At 33.1% G+C, this 17,156-nt stretch overlaps 1 protein-coding gene across 6 annotated transcripts in view; it reads right to left on the bottom strand.

Moving 5' to 3' along the window:
• FMN1 (formin 1) overlaps window positions 1–17,156 on the bottom strand; it is a 118,416-nt gene that overhangs the window by 13,157 nt on the left and 88,103 nt on the right. For all 6 annotated transcript variants that reach the window (XM_058162140.1, XM_058162137.1, XM_058162136.1 and 3 more), the window contains 2 exons: window positions 15,357–15,477; window positions 933–1,025 (listed from right to left, as the gene is read on the bottom strand). In XM_058162140.1, the coding sequence (XP_058018123.1) occupies window positions 933–1,025; window positions 15,357–15,477 (214 nt within the window). The remainder of the gene's footprint in view (window positions 1–932; window positions 1,026–15,356; window positions 15,478–17,156) is intronic.

Genomic DNA, 17,156 nt, shown 5'->3' with positions numbered 1-17,156 from the left:
TTGTGGATAGAGTTAAATAAAAATGGGGACTTTCTCCAAAGACCCAATAGGGGTTGTCAAGCATGCCGAGGAATCTTTCTGTGGAAAATGAAAAACAACCATAATATGGCTGAATATGGGTCCCATGTTCTGTTTGAAAGCGTAATTCATGTGAAAAAAAACACAAACACAGACATTTTCTCCGGCCAACCGGAGTGGCTTCTAGTTTTTTCCCCTACGTTGATCAATGGATCCACTTTGCAGTGGGAAACTTATTATTGCTACTGAGTTTATGAGGATGCTTAGTACTTATATTACACTTCTTTTTAGAAATATTAATTAAGAAATAAGCCCTGTATACAGTGGAATAGCGCTGGGTTACAATCATATTGTACATTAACTTAGAAATACTGTAAGTCTTAGTGAAGACAGTGAGATCTGTGTAAATATGTTTAGCATTATATAAAAATATAAAAAATACTGTGTTACCCATATAAAATCACATTAATAAATTACTGTTTCAATATATTAATACTAGTATATTGTGACAAGCATATAAAGACAATTATTATTTAATACCAGTGACATTAGATCCACTCAAAAAGTGAAAGAAACAAAAGTGAAAGTAGAATGATTCTAAGGAAAGAAAGTATAAATCCTATATCACAAAGGGTTTGGAGATAAGGAATGGAGATAAGAAAATACGGTATGTAATCTACTTTAAACTGATTTAACTGAACTCTAAACTGAAGTTGAAGAATTATGTTTGGAATCCCCAGAACCAGCTAAGGTAAATGATGTAATTTCTGAAATCAGATGAAAATGTTTTTTTTCACCTATATAAAGAAATGTGAACCACATTTTGCATAAATCTGAACCAATAATTAAAAGCAGATTTATATTGAAATATATCAAGAATGGGAATGTGCTTAAACAGGTTGGACAGTATGTACCTTCACAGTAAAAATCTTCAAACTTATCCTTAAAGGGCTGAAGGTGTTCTTCGGATGATTCTCTGAAAACAACTTTCATTTGTTTTTCACAACCTACAAAAATAAACTCAGTGTTAAACAACGAAACACAAAACTTCTAATGAAGACTAATAAATCAAATATTATCACACAACAGTTTATATTCAACTAATAGGAATAAATACCCACCAGAACTGTAACATACTTTACGAAAAGAATGTTTAAATTAAGAAAAAGAACTGGCTTAAATGTCCAGTCATTTAGGTGATTCATTATGGAATGAATTTGTAATAAAATGACTTAACGTATCTTTATGAAAAACAGTCTCCTACATAGCAACAGTCTTGCATTGTTTAGCTTCACTATCACTAACGGGCTTCGTTCCATGAAACAGAAATTTCTAGTATGCACCATTCCCAAATTAGCCTTCACTACTCACATTCATTGGAATCACTGTAAGAGAAAATAAGGCATCCATCACATTTTGTAAAGTGCCAACGAGTTTCAGGAAGCAGTTTAGTAAAATAGTGCAAACAATTTGAACAATAAAAAGAAATTATTCTGATGCATTCGAGAAGTACAAGTATAGTTTCACTGATTATCAAAAGCCTGGCTGCAACCCAGCACACATGTAAGTACTTTATAGATAATAATAGATAACAGATAATAGAATTTTTTATTGGCCAAGTGTGATTGGACACACAAGGAATTTGTCTTGGTGCATATGCTCTCAGTGTACATAAAAGAAAAGATACCTTCATCAAGGTACAACACACTTAATGATAGTCATAGGGTACAAATTTAACACTTAATGATACAACACTTAATTATAATCATAGGCTACAATTAAGCAATCAGGAAATAATATCAGTATAAATTGTAAGGAAAAAGCAACAGTTACAGTCATAAGTGGAAGGAGATGGGTGATGGGAACAATGAGAAGATTAATAGTAGTGCAGATTTAGTAAATAGTTTGACAGTGTCAACTCAGTTCTGCTTACTTCTGAGTAAATAACTTCAGGAATTCCTTTCATTGATCTTTATATTATAAAATTATATATCTTTTTATGTTTTTATGAGTTTAATTGAATAAGAAATCAAAACAAGTGATTTATTCACATACAAAAATGTAAACATTTTCATTATGCACAAAAAATGGCTGTTTTGAGGATGATCTGTGTAATCCAATTAATTCAATTAGCTTTAAAGCATGTGAATTTAGAAGCACACAACACTGATTTCAATGTATGTAAGGTGAAGAAGCTGGCATTTTTAATGTTTTAGTTCATTAAATATATACATTGTCACATATGATCAAATTTTGGTTATAATTTTTTAAAATTCAATAATATCAGCTAAACACCCAAGATCCAATTTTAAAAAATCATAACTAGTATTTTTAAATGTTGGCTATTTATGTCACATGTAATATTAACAGGTTATATTTATAACAAATGCTGCACAAAAGGACAGCAAGAGATCAAGCATTACATAGGTCAAGATCACCACTCTGCTATCTTGAATCTTCTTGCTAGGCCATAATTCATCAATGTTTCTCAAAATTAGTGTTAGAGGAAAGTTCCACAGTCTTTTTGCAAAGGAATAAAATGAGCCTGGAAATCATAACTGGCATTTGGAGGAAAATACCATCTGCCAAAAAAGTAGCTCACCCATGCAATTCTTCTTCTATTTCTGATCCTCTGTTATTATGTGAAGGAAAAGCATTATTTCATATATATATTATAATTGAAAAGTACACTGGAAAGTTAAACCTATAATTAGAACTTGCCTAGAGAAAATTATGCTTAAATTTTGGATGGAAGCGCAAATGTGAAATGTAACTGTTATTTTTTAAAATTTGAGTATATGAACTTCCTTACTCTCCACAAATATAATTTTGATTTTCTGTGCTCTCCCAATGAACCAAAGTTTTATTTTGTTTTCCTGGCACTGATATTTCTGGAAAATAAAGAATGATTGTCTCTAACTCTAGCACAGCTAAGGTTACCAGAACAGACTAAGGAGGACATGGACAATTGAAAAGAAGGACAAATGGCGGAAAAGAAGACACTCTTAAATTTCTTGGCATCTGTGAGGAAAATTACAGCGAAAACCGACAAAAAATGTTCTTAGGGCCTACAGGTATATGAAATTACTTTTTTCAGCACCAAACTGTTTTTTCAATTTCAATATTTTTACAGCAAATCTTTATTTTCAAAAATACGTGCTGTTAATAATATAGAATTGATGATGCCAAGCTTTGCAAATTTTACCATAGAAATATATGAGTCATATGATTTATAGATTATAGTGATCACAAATTTGAAGGGATTGGATTGAAGGCGATTGCTGGATTCTGGAAATAAATAGACAGCAAATGAGGGACAGAAAGAAAGTGACCGGTTTCAATGACTAGTATTGTTAAAGTCGTCTGAAGAACAACAATAACATGATAAGTTGTCAAAAAGGCAGACAATGTGTAAGGACAAAGAAAGGACATGTTCTCCTTTTGTTAATAAGCCTAAGCACAACACTGAACTCCCTCTTAAACTAGCAAATTAATGGAAAGGCAGGATATAAATCCACAAATAAAGAAGCAAAACAAGGTATTTATTTCATTATTTATTCCATTCTTTCTATACCACCCGAAGGTCCTTTGGCAGTTAACCCAATAAATGGGTCATAAGAGACACCAACAAGTAAAGTAGAACTTAGATTTGGTGGATATTTATATCAGGAAATCCTTGTAAGCAGGAAGTTTGAAAGGTAACAGACATAGACACATGGCCCAGTCTCACCTGACTAACTCAAATTTCTGTTGTGAGACAGAGGGCAAAAATTTAGCAAATGCAAGATATACACATGTTCAGTGTAAAGAAGCATGCTTGTGCTTGTTCAAGTCAGTTTTATGGAGGAGTTGCTGTTTTGTTTAAACAGCAGATAAGGATGGTTTCTAAAGGAGACTGGATTCTTAAAAAAAATCTTAAATCACACACAAAGTTACTTCCTCAGCTAACTCTTAAACTGGTCTGGAAAAAACCGTTTCTGTTAATGACTCTTCATGCTTCTGCCAGTCTTCTCTCTGGATAATAAAATATACAACTGTAAACAGTCATATCTCATGCTGTGGCCACACTGGAATAATAGCAAAGGAATGACAGCTAAGGACAGAAATAAGGATTAACAATCCAACTTGGAGATGCAACATATCTTTGGGAAGATTCAAATTACTTTACTTTAACAGAAAAACCCTGGAACAAGCCAGCTGCAATTACTAGAGCCAAGGGAAAGCAGCAAGGAATTCTGGGCAGCTAACAATGGAACAAAAAATACAAAAATGGGAAGTTGAAATGCTTGGCATCCTGAGGTTGGTTGTTATTATTTACTTAACATAAAAATATTAGTACACAATGCAAAAAACGATATTATCTGCCAATTTTAATCTCCCTTAAAACTCATCCCATAGGGCATGGTCCAATATAAATCAGCCTACATAATATATTGATTTTTGGGTTGGCATGGGATTGTGGACACCCAGATAACCTTGGTCCAGTTGTTTTTCTTGAGTTCAACCTGTCTCACAACATTTCTGCTACGAGATAAGTGAGGGAGGTTCATCCCTCCTTTCCCAGAGGAAATGTAAGATATAAAAACAATGACTAAATCAGTTTAGATCTTGGGGAGGACAATTTGCTGGAAGTTGAAGTGATTCCTCTATTTATGGACTGCAGAATTCAGTAACTGCATTAAATTGGCTATCCTACATTTCCATTCAACCAGATCAAAAGAAATCTACACATTTCAGAAAATAGCCATTAACTTGGTTTGGTCTCCTCTATGCATCTCATATTCCCTATTAATTTTTTTAAACTAATACACTGTTTGAACACATTACCTGTTTGAAATGAAACCTGCTAACCATGATTGAGCTTAATCAAGATCTGCTCTGGGAGTCTTTTAAACATAAGAGTGGGTTTTATATATAAATAGTAAATATTATATATACATTATATAGTTACATGAAATGTAAAAATGAATGTCAGTATCACAAGAAGCTTCTTTAATTTTGTTACACTTTAAAGTACACTATCTGGATATATACTGTATTTTCACTGCATCAGATCTAAAATGAGCATGAAAATACTTCCTATCCAAAATTACAGTGGAATATAGCAAGAAATATTATTTAAAATGTCACAGTGCGTGTACTGCTAGACATGCATTATGGTTTCCATGGCAATGACTAGAATTCAATAGTAAAATATGAAAATGTAGCTTGATTAGCATTTTGCCACTCCCAGAAGATTTAATGCATTATTGCACCCAACTTCTTTTTTTAAAAAAAAACTTGCCAAGTAAAATAATTACAAAGTGGAATTTCTTTCCTTAATGTCTGTGAACAATAATCTTTGAAAGCTCCACAGACCCCTATAAATCAGTCCAGAGCTCCATTACATGTAAGCAACCCTTCATGTAAGGAGCACTGTGTTGTCAATCAGAGAGGAGCTGGTATTTTTAGGCATCGTTTTAAAACAAAATGTAAAACTAGAAATAGTTCAGGGTTGATAAGGATGAATTGTTGAACAAATACTAGGACCTACCACCAGCACTTACAGGAATCATCCCAACCAAGCCAAGTAACAGCATAGATCCTTGAAACTGTCACTGATACAATCCTTCATGAGTTATGTTCCAGTGAAAATTGCAAGGAGCCATTCTCTCTGTGTGTCTCCTGATGTCTGCTTAGAACTCAGCAGGTATGTCATCACTCAGGGCTGCTAAAGGCCTGCTTTTTTAATATTCCATTTGAAACCCATGCCATCTCAAAGAAAGTTTTAGAATTTAAAATCTCATTTTAAAGTAAGAGAACATGGGAAAAATATTTTTTAAGGAAAAACGTGATATTTGATTGAATAAACTCTTGTTAAAAACTTTTTAAGAGATACATAGTGCTCTTTCCTCTCCCTACTCTGTTCTCTTAGATGGGAGGTATATTATATACCGTATATTATACTAACCAAGGCATCTCTAATGATGTTTTGGTTAGAAACTACATTTTAATGTAGTTACATTTTAAATTGTTAACCTAATCTTGCTTCTTCTCTGGTAATATTGTACTGCTAATTAGAGCATACAAAACATTTGCTAGACCAATTCTCAAATACAGCTCATATGTCTGGAACCCACACTGCATATCGGACATTAATACAATTGAGCGAGTCCAGAGATATTTCATGAGAAGAGTCCTCCACTCCTCTGCTCTCAACAGAATATTTTATGCCACGAGGCTTGAAATTTTGGGCTTACACAATTTAGTACTATGCCGCCTTCGGTCTGACCTAAGCATAGTACATAAAATTATCTGCTACAATGTCCTACCTGTCAATGACTACTTCAGCTTCAACCACAACAATATACGAGCACAGAAGAGATACAAACTTAAGGTAAACCGCTCCAAACTTGATTGCAGAAAATACTATTTCAGCAGCAGAGTGGTCAATGCTTGGAATGCACTACCTGACTCTGTGGTTTTTTTCCCCAAACCTCCAAAACTTTAACCTTAGACTGTCTATTGTCGTATTTCCTAAGAGGTCTGTAAGGGGCATGCCTAAGTGCACCAACGTGCCTACTTTCCCTGTCCTAATGTCCCCATGTATTCATATCCATTTCATGTATTCGCAATCATGTTTATACTTATATCTGTTATCTAATACATGCTTGACAAAATAACTAAATAATAATTAATTTGGGCAATGATCCAGAAGGCAACTAATGAAATGAACCAATCCTAACAACCTATCCAAGTTCTTGAGTATCTAATTATATGAAAGGCGCTTCCATTTAAATCCATAATTGATTTTGCACCAATGTTGAGACTTGGCCAGTTTAAATGCATGATATTTTATTTTGGGTTGGAGGTGGGGGAGCTGGGGAATGAAGAATCTCAAAAAGCTACTGAACTTTTTGTATTCTGATTCCAGGATTTAGCAGCATAGCACATGGGCTCATGTCTTGCAGCTCTTAGCTGACTCTGGCCTTGAGAAAGGCAAGGGATCAAAACTAGACAATAGCAAATTATGGAACCATTAACTACTGGAGATCTCCTTCCCTTACTTCTTTTATTCAGTATTGAGTTAGCAGAGGTGTAGCACATTTACTTTACAAATAATCTGGAACAATGTGGCAGACAAGCAGAATTAAAAACTGGTTGAAGCAAGTGGCAGATGGAACCAGAGCCAAAATAAATAGGGTTCAATCTCTTTTCCACCTTTTTATATGTCTCCTTTTCCTGATATGCCCTTCTAGCATTTCTCAACCTTAACATGTCTAAAATGTATGCTGACTGGAGAATTCTGAGAGTTGAAGTCTACACATCTTAAAGCTGGTGAGGTTGAAAAACACTCACTCCTTTTCTTTCCCCACCTGCATTTGAAGAGGTAAGGAACAGGTTGCTATTCTTTGAATTGATCACTTACAGCAGGGGTGTCCAAACTTGGCAACTTTAAGACATGTGGACTTCAACTCCCAGAATTCCTCAGCAAAGCTACCTTAAAGTTGCCAAGTTTGGACACTCTGACTTACAGTGTGATTTTCAAATGAGGATGAAATGAGGCTGAGATCCAAGGGCTATAGTTTAACTAATTTAGGGTTATATTCTCTCTCTCTCTCCCTCCCTTTATGTTGCTCGTCCTCCCCACCCATCTTGCAGACTTAACTTTTAGAAATATAAAGCTCAGAAAATCTTGGGTAAAACTGAGTTATGTAATTATTGCTTTCATTCTATAGTTATTTAGGTTTTTTTCTCTTGTAGAGGGACCTGCTACCCCTGACATTAAACTTTTTAAAATCGACCCTATGTTATTACACTGTGAAGCTTCAGAAAATAAATCAAAGTAAAAATAAATAAAACAAACAAAGTAAGAACTTTTCACACAGTTAAATATTTAGTAACTCATCTAACACACTGGACAGTATTTTGGCTTTAAAACTATTGTTTGGATTTAGCAAATGTGGCCAAGCATTTGAAAAGGGGGAAATGAAAAATGTAATCATTCTAAGCTGAAATACCAGTAAAGAGCTCTTTGCTTAAGTAATTCATATTAGGCCTTCCATTAACTGGAAAAAATCCTTACTCATGTACTAGCCTTATTAGAGGTGAGGTTTTCATCATTCTCTTGGGCTTATTCCATTTTTCCTTAGTTCACTATTACTTTTCCCATCTGTATTTTTCCACTAATAGTAATATTAGAAACAGGCTAAGGGGAGAGTCTCCTTGAGCCATTTTGTGAATTGCCTTTCTCCAAGTCTAGTCTTCATTTGAACAGGGGCAAAGAAGGGCAATAAGAATGGTCAGGGGAGTAAATTTCAAGAAGAGAGAAGTTTTGTAAATGTTTTGCCTTGAGAAGGGAAACCTAATAGGACCTTTCCAATGCCTGAAAGGATGCACAAAATAGTTCAAGATTTATTGTATGCCACTCAAGACAGAATAATGGATGAATTTTCACACGTTAACAAATTTTAAAGTCACTCCATAAAGCAAAATAAAATCCATAAAATCTATATTTTACTATTTATCCAGTTTCATTATTTACATATGCCATCTCGTCATTTTTAAAAATATTCCCACAGGTTTTATTACTTCCTTTTCAGCATTTTTCATGACACTGAGATTTATTGCACTTCTATGGCTAGATATCCTCCCTCTTACTTTATGTCTACTTTCCTTCCATTCTGTTGGTCTACCTTCTAATATTGTTTTCATATAGGAACTCATTCCTTCTCTTCCTGCAAGCATTTTGTTTTTTCCTAATTGTTCTTACTTTGATGTCCATTCCTGTCCAAGATCTACTCTTGATGCTGCTAAGAAATGGCCAGTCCTACATTTACATCCTTCTCCTTACCATTTCAGTTTTTTATTATAAACATGAAACTTTCTATACTATAGACCTTTGAGCTACCTATTGTTCTTTCATTTAATTTATTAAATCATGCTTCCTTACCATTTCAACTCTCAATGCCTATCCTGGCTTTAGTCAATTGATGACTTCTACATACGTTTTTTTTTGTAAGATAGGGAAAGGATATTGCTAGGGTAGTGCTAATGATAAGGACCGTACCTGTCGGTTTGAGCACACTTTGGGTCAATGTGAGACAAAAACAACCAAAATACAGCTTTGATGAAAACAGCTCTTTAACCTATAGACTAATTTATAAAACAGTGTTGCCTACATTCTAATAAGTAAAAATATATGGTTACACTGACAGAAACGCAGACTGAATATTTTAATTTTTTTTAACTGAAGTATTATCATTTAAAAAAGCTTGGCTATATCTCTTCAAAGGGATGAAATTGCCAGTAGTTCCATTTTTGTTTGAACTTGTGGTTCTGCGGTATCTAGAAATTGGTGGCAAGAGTTCATTTGAGGTTTAGCTTTTACTTTACTTAATTCTAACTTATTTAAAAGCTACACTTTTAAAGTTTTGAATACAACTGAAGCTTGACTTCAACAAAGGGCTGTCATAAATTCTGTGACAGAATAATTTCCCATCACATATCTGATGGGAAAAATACATTAGGTGAAATAACTGTTTCTACTGAAATAAAAAGAAATCACATCTTTTAAAGTTTTTATTTAGGTCATTCATGGATATTTGTTTTTTCTGACGTGGGAAACTATCTTTGTATTAACTGATCAATACATTAAATATATATTTAAATATTTCCAATTACAACTAAGAATACTTTCCAAGTTTTCACTATTTAGGAATGTCTAAAATTTTGAAGCTATGACATATAATAAATTAATATGATGGTAAAGCTCTTAAATATTACCAAAAATAATTTCACCAAACTGATAATTCCAGCATAACATCTGTAATATAAACAGTTAAACTTAATATGGTCCATCTAAAGTATATAGGAAATTTTGCTTGTCTGAATAGCTGGATGTAGCCTTCTCTGAAGACAATTTTTGCAAATGACATCTGTTTCAGTTTTAGTTTTTCACTAGTATTTTGCCAACAGCCACTGCTTTTTAATGGTTGCCAGAAACTGCATAGATTCATCAGATATTTTGTGCACATGCTAAAACAATATCCTTTTCAATTAAAACATTTCACATGGTACTGTGTCTAACATTGTACAAAAATAGTTGTTTGAAGGAAAAATGTTCTTTGTTTACTGTAAATTCCACTTCTTGATCTCTTAACCAAAATTCAGTTTTTACCACCAGGTTCTTTTTACCTTTGGTTAAAAATAAGGTGGAATTTTCAGTTCACAGAGAGGAGATACATTATGCCCTTTTGGGCTATGTAGGACTGAGCAGAATTGGTACTAAATGTATCACAGCAGTTCAAATTATGTCATAATAAATTCAAGAATTCAAATTTATTCTGGAGTCTGTATTCTTGCTTGTATTCTTGATTAGCCTATGTAGAACTCATAATTGGACCCAGGTACACTTAATTTTGGTATAGTAATTCATTTTGTAAACCAGATTCTAATATTAACTCTGACTGAGTTGTAGAACAAGATAATATTTTGTTTTATTTTAATATTGTATTATTTCATTATTTCATTTTATTATTTTGTTATTTTATTTTATTATTTTGTTATTTTATTTTGTTGTCTATCTTGCCTCAGGGCAGCTCTGGCAGCTTACAAAATTAAAAGCTATAAAACCATTACATATACAGTAAACATTTTTAAAAGCAATAAAAATGACAGTACAATCAGGAAAAATTGTAAATAAAACATGCTATTATAAATTGAATTTTGTACAGGATTGAGTTGAGTAGAAGTATATATGGAATTATATCTCATTTCCTAAGTAACACTTGCCAAAGCTGGCCACTGTTTCTGCTCCTTGAGATATTGTAGGAAGGTCTCTAATTGCTGTTTACTTGCCAATGGAAGAATTTCTTCTATTCAAAATGATCAACACTAATGTTCATGAAAACTCTCTGCCTTATAATGCCTTTAAATAGGTTAAGGATAGAGTAAGAATTGGAAAAATAAAAATGCTAACATTATTCTGTGCTAGTTTCAATTAGAGATACACCACTTCATTTTCTTGTGGAGCATTTTGTGTTATTTCTGCAGAAAGAATTTTTATATATCCTATTGTTCAGCTCCCATTTTTAATTAGCATTTGTCCAATTATTTGAAATAACAAATTGAAAGCTCTTCCTCCATTTTCTTCTTCCATATTCTACCAGATAATTCTGATTAAATTAAACTGATCTTCAGAAATTAACTTCGCCTCCTCAAGATTCTTTTTATTTAATTTTTTAAATTAATTAATTAATTCCAGCAATATTTTGTTTCATTGTGAATCTGTCACAAATCCATTTTAGCAAAAATTTCCAAATTTGCTCCCATCTGGCAAAATCCTACTTCTCTTTTTCCGGGTTGCATTTGTTGGATACGATAAATTTTTATCAATTGTTTAAAATTAATACAGTAAGGTTCAACTATAAAGTTCAATCTTACTGTAAGGTAAATAAGGTAGTTCTTTATTTACGATTACAATTGAACCCAACATTTCTGTTGCTAAGTGAGACACGTGTTAAGTGAGTTTTGCTCCATTTTATGAGTTTTCTTGTCATAGTTGTTAAGTGAATCACTGCAACTGATAAGTTAAAAATGTGGTTGTTAAGTGAATCTGGCTTCCGCATTGACTTTTCTTGTCAGAAGATTGCAAAAGGTGATCTCATGACCTTGGGACACAGCAATGCTCATAAGTATGATCTAGTGGCCAAGCATCTAAATTTTGATCACATGATCATGAATGCTACAACGGGCGTAACTGTGAAAAACAGTCGTAAGTCCCTTTTTTCAGTGTCTTTGTAATTTTGAACACTCACTAAATCAGGGGTCTCCAACCTTGGCAACTTTAAGACTTGTGGGACTTCAACTCCCAGAGTTCCTCAGCTCTGGGAGTTGAAGTCCATAAGTCTTAAAGTTGCCAAGGTTGGAGACCCATGCACTAAATGAACTGTTGTAAGTCGAGGATTACCTGTAAGGTACTGTAAGTAAGTAAGGTAGAACTATAAAACTATATACATAAAGACACATGGATAAACAAATGACTAGTATCCTAAAGGAGAATAAAGTTTATTTTCAATAGATTGTGAAATAAACAGGTGAGATTGAAAAAAACGACTCAAAAATTCCTCTGTTTTAAGTAATATGCAATGTTTAAAAAGCTGCAATAAAACCAGCATTTTATTGACTTCCTGTTAAAATAATCACTGCAGGAGAACGATACTTTTTGAAAATGGTAGATCAAACGCAGATCCTATTTCAGCATGAACAAACATAGGGGAGGGGAGGCCAAGAGGGCTTAACAGAACCAAGAGATGAGGGGAGATAGAGCATTCATGGATGCCAAGGTTAAATAAACAAGAATTCAAATTTATTCTGGAGTCTGTATTCTTGCTTGTATTCTTGATTAGCCTATGTAGAACTCATAATTGGACCCAGGTACACTTAATTTTGCTATAGTAATTCATTTTGTAAACCAGATTCTAATATTAACTCTGACTGAGTTGTAGAACAAGATAATATTTTGTTTTATTTTAATATTGTATTATTTCATTATATTATTTTGTTATTTTATTTTATTATTTTGTTATTTTATTTTGTTGTCTATCTTGCCTCAGGGCAGCTCTGGCAGCTTACAAAATTAAAAGCTATAAAACCATTACATATACAGTAAACATTTTTAAAAGCAATAAAAATGACAGTACAATCAGGAAAAATTGTAAATAAAACATGCTATTATAAATTGAATTTTGTACAGGATTGAGTTGAGTAGAAGTATATATGGAATTATATCTCATTTCCTAAGTAACACTTGCCAAAGCTGGCCACTGTTTCTGCTCCTTGAGATATTGTAGGAAGGTCTCTAATTGCTGTTTACTTGCCAATGGAAGAATTTCTTCTATTCAAAATGATCAACACTAATGTTCATGAAAACTCTCTGCCTTATAATGCCTTTAAATAGGTTAAGGATAGAGTAAGAATTGGAAAAATAAAAATGCTAACATTATTCTGTGCTAGTTTCAATTAGAGATACACCACTTCATTTTCTTGTGGAGCATTTTGTGTTATTTCTGCAGAAAGAATTTTTATATATCCTATTGTTCAGCTCCCATTTTTAATTAGCATTTGTCCAATTATTTGAAATAACAAATTGAAAGCTCTTCCTCCATTTTCTTCTTCCATATTCTACCAGATAATTCTGATTAAATTAAACTGATCTTCAGAAATTAACTTCGCCTCCTCAAGATTCTTTTTATTTAATTTTTTAAATTAATTAATTAATTCCCAGCAATATTTGTTTCATTGTGAATCTGTCACAAATCCATTTTAGCAAAAATTTCCAAATTTGCTCCCATCTGGCAAAATCCTACTTCTCTTTTTCCGGGTTGCATTTGTTGGATACGATAAATTTTTATCAATTGTTTAAAATTAATACAGTAAGGTTCAACTATAAAGTTCAATCTTACTGTAAGGTAAATAAGGTAGTTCTTTATTTACGATTACAATTGAACCCAACATTTCTGTTGCTAAGTGAGACACGTGTTAAGTGAGTTTTGCTCCATTTTATGAGTTTTCTTGTCATAGTTGTAAGTGAATCACTGCAACTGATAAGTTAAAAATGTGGTTGTTAAGTGAATCTGGCTTCCGCATTGACTTTTCTTGTCAGAAGATTGCAAAAGGTGATCTCATGACCTTGGGACACAGCAATGCTCATAAGTATGATCTAGTGGCCAAGCATCTAAATTTTGATCACATGATCATGAATGCTACAACGGGCGTAACTGTGAAAAACAGTCATAAGTCCCTTTTTTCAGTGTCTTTGTAATTTTGAACACTCACTAAATCAGGGGTCTCCAACCTTGGCAACTTTAAGACTTGTGGGACTTCAACTCCCAGAGTTCCTCAGCTCTGGGAGTTGAAGTCCATAAGTCTTAAAGTTGCCAAGGTTGGAGACCCATGCACTAAATGAACTGTTGTAAGTCGAGGATTACCTGTAAGGTACTGTAAGTAAGGTAGAACTATAAAACTATATACATAAAGACACATGGATAAACAAATGACTAGTATCCTAAAGGAGAATAAAGTTTATTTTCAATAGATTGTGAAATAAACAGGTGAGATAGAAAAAAACGACTCAAAAATTCCTCTGTTTTAAGTAATATGCAATGTTTAAAAAGCTGCAATAAAACCAGCATTTTATTGACTTCCTGTTAAAATAATCACTGCAGGAGAACGATACTTTTTGAAAATGGTAGATCAAACGCAGATCCTATTTCAGCATGAACAAACATAGGGGAGGGGAGGCCAAGAGGGCTTAACAGAACCAAGAGATGAGGGGAGATAGAGCATTCATGGATGCCAAGGTTAAATAAACAACAATTGATATTTCCTTACCACTGGTGACCTTTGAAATTTTCCTTAGAACAAATATGAGCTAGCTAGCTAGAAGAATAAATTATTTAATCACAAATTTTATTGACAACTGTGGATAGAGATCCTTGAATTTTTCAAGAAAATTTCTGTTTAGAGAGGACAGAAGTGAGCAATAACTTACGTGCATTAAGATGCTTTATATCCATATTATAATTTATGACGGATCCCAATTTAATTTTGCCAATCTTTTTAAAAAAAAAATGCAAATGACTTTTATTAATCTCTTTTAAGTCACAGCAGAAGGCCTAGATTTGAAATTCTTGTTTCCCTTGTTGGAAATGGCCTGATACAATGTGTTTGATCTATAAGCAATGAGAATCCATAAATAGTAGAAGCTTCTTTTGAGAATATATCTTGACAGCAGTTTTACCCACTGCAGCCAAGAGACTATTCTGTTTAAAAGGAACTTAATCATTTTCAAAGGGAATTTTTGCTTTGAGTTGCAAGCACAGCCTTTACTGATATGAAAATTATGTCAACTCTATCCCAAATTGCTTATTTTATTCAACTTTTCCATTAGTATTCATGGTCCATCAAAACTTACTGAATATTACTACAAAATTAGAACCAATTATACATACTGGATTCCATCTACAAGGTTAAATTTAATCCAATAGAAAATTTAGAAGACATTTGCTTAAAATTCATATTCTTCAAGCAAATATTCTTTAAAGTTCTTAACATTGAAGAACTTAAAGTTCTTCATTAAAGTCATCATTATAAAAATATCTATTGTTGGCTTTGTTTTTAACTGTGATAAATTAATAGCATGGATTTGCTGTAGTATAGCTCAAACAGCAGTAATTTGGCCAAAACTGCAATCCAAAGCCAATTTACTTGGGAAGATTTCCAAAAAGATTTTGGAAAACTGGATTGCTCAGAAGTCCAAAAGCGTATTTTCAAAAGAAAACTAGATTTTTATTTACCTTCTAGATCTCTCTTCAGTTTTCTTAAATCTTTTGTCAGGTCTTCAAATTTTACTTGTGATGCCTGGAAGAAATCCTGTGGCTCTGGCAATGGAAATACACTCTTTTCTGTTCCTGCTTCCTAAAAAGAAAGTTAAAAACAATTACTGTAACAATGCCATAAGTCCTACTGAAACAGATACATTTCCTTAATTATAACTATATGATGCAAATTTTAAAAAAATCCCTTTCCCCTTGAAGATACATTGGAATCCCCCCAATGAAATGCTTGTGATCTTCAAATTACATTTATAGTACATAATAATTGTTATATTTGGTTAAAGACAGCCCACCATGCTAATAAAACTTCATTGTATTGTATTTATTATAGTGTATTCCTTTATAATTGCACAGCTTTTACCCTCTTTCATATCTCCTTCTGCCTTGGCTTGGCTTCTAAGTTGTGGAATTTCTTGCCAAAAATTCTAAATTCCTTTTTGGTTATCTTTTTACTGGCAGGTATCTGATGGATAAACTCTGTGGTTCCTGAGATAAAGTTTATGTGACCAAACGCAGACTGTTTTATCAATGTGGTTTTTGTGGGTGTTTAAACCATGCTTTAAGGGCTCTTAGTTATTTGATTTGTACTACGATGTAGCAAGTTATCATAGTTAGAAATGCAAAATATAAATCCAATGAATAAATTGATAAATAAGCTACCACTTTTGTTCAGGGAGAGTAAGTCTCAGAAACATCCAGTTTTTGTGATGTCACAGGTGGCTGATGACATCCACATTTATGTCTGGCAACATTATTTATTTCCACAGTTCCCTAAATGGAGAGAGTGTCAAAAGTGTCTGGTTAATGAATAGTAACTTTTCCAGTCATCACAGAAATGTTTTCTCTGTTTATCCATTCATCTCAGCCTTGGCACCTCATTGAAAAGCATTGCCTAGCATGCAAGGAAAACAAAGATACAAAGTTATCTTTGCATAAGCAAATCCTAATTTTTAACTGTATTTTAATGGTTTGTAACAGTGTTTTGCCCTTTATGGGAATTCTTTAATCCAGAGGATTATTATGCAAGAATAAAAGGAGTGATTTAGAAATACTTCCTTTTCTTCTTTATTTTTATGTGCCATTACTCATACTTATTTATTTATTTATTTATTTTGTCACAACATCATACAAAAAGATTATATAGTATATAACCATGTAAACATATATAGGAAGAAGAAAAGAAAAACAATAGGACAGGAACGGTAGGCACGTTTGTGCGCTTATGCACGCCCCTTATGGTCCTCTTAGGAATGGGGTGAGGTCAATAGTAGAAAGTTTTTGGTTAAAGCTTTTAGGATTATGGGAAGAGACCACAGAGTCAGGTAAAGTATTCCAAGCACTGATGATTCTGTTACAGAAGTCATATTTTCTGCAATCTAGATTAAAGCGGTTAACATTAAGTTTAAATCTATTGGTTGCTCTTGTATTATTGCAATTAAAGCTGAAGTAGTCTTTGACAGGAAGGACATTACAATAGATGATTCTATGAGTTAAACTTAGGTCTTGTCGAAGGCGACGGAGTTCCAAGTTTTCTAAGCCTAGGATTTCAAGTCTGGTGGGATAAGGTATTTTGTTGTTTTCAGAGGAATGGAGAACTCTTCTTGTAAAATATTTCTGGACACGCTCAATTGTATTGATGTCAGAGATGTGGTGAGGGTTCCAAACAGGTGAGCTGTATTCTAGAATTGGTCTAGCAAATGTTTTATATGCTCTGGTTAGTAGTGTGGTGTTTTGGAAAAGAAGCTACAAAATTAGGTTTAC

The sequence above is a fragment of the Ahaetulla prasina genome, chromosome 1, assembly GCF_028640845.1.
Source record: "Ahaetulla prasina isolate Xishuangbanna chromosome 1, ASM2864084v1, whole genome shotgun sequence".
NCBI lineage: Eukaryota > Metazoa > Chordata > Lepidosauria > Squamata > Colubridae > Ahaetulla > Ahaetulla prasina.
The sequence above is the reverse complement of the archived record's forward strand: the minus strand, read 5'-3'. Positions and strand labels throughout refer to the sequence as shown.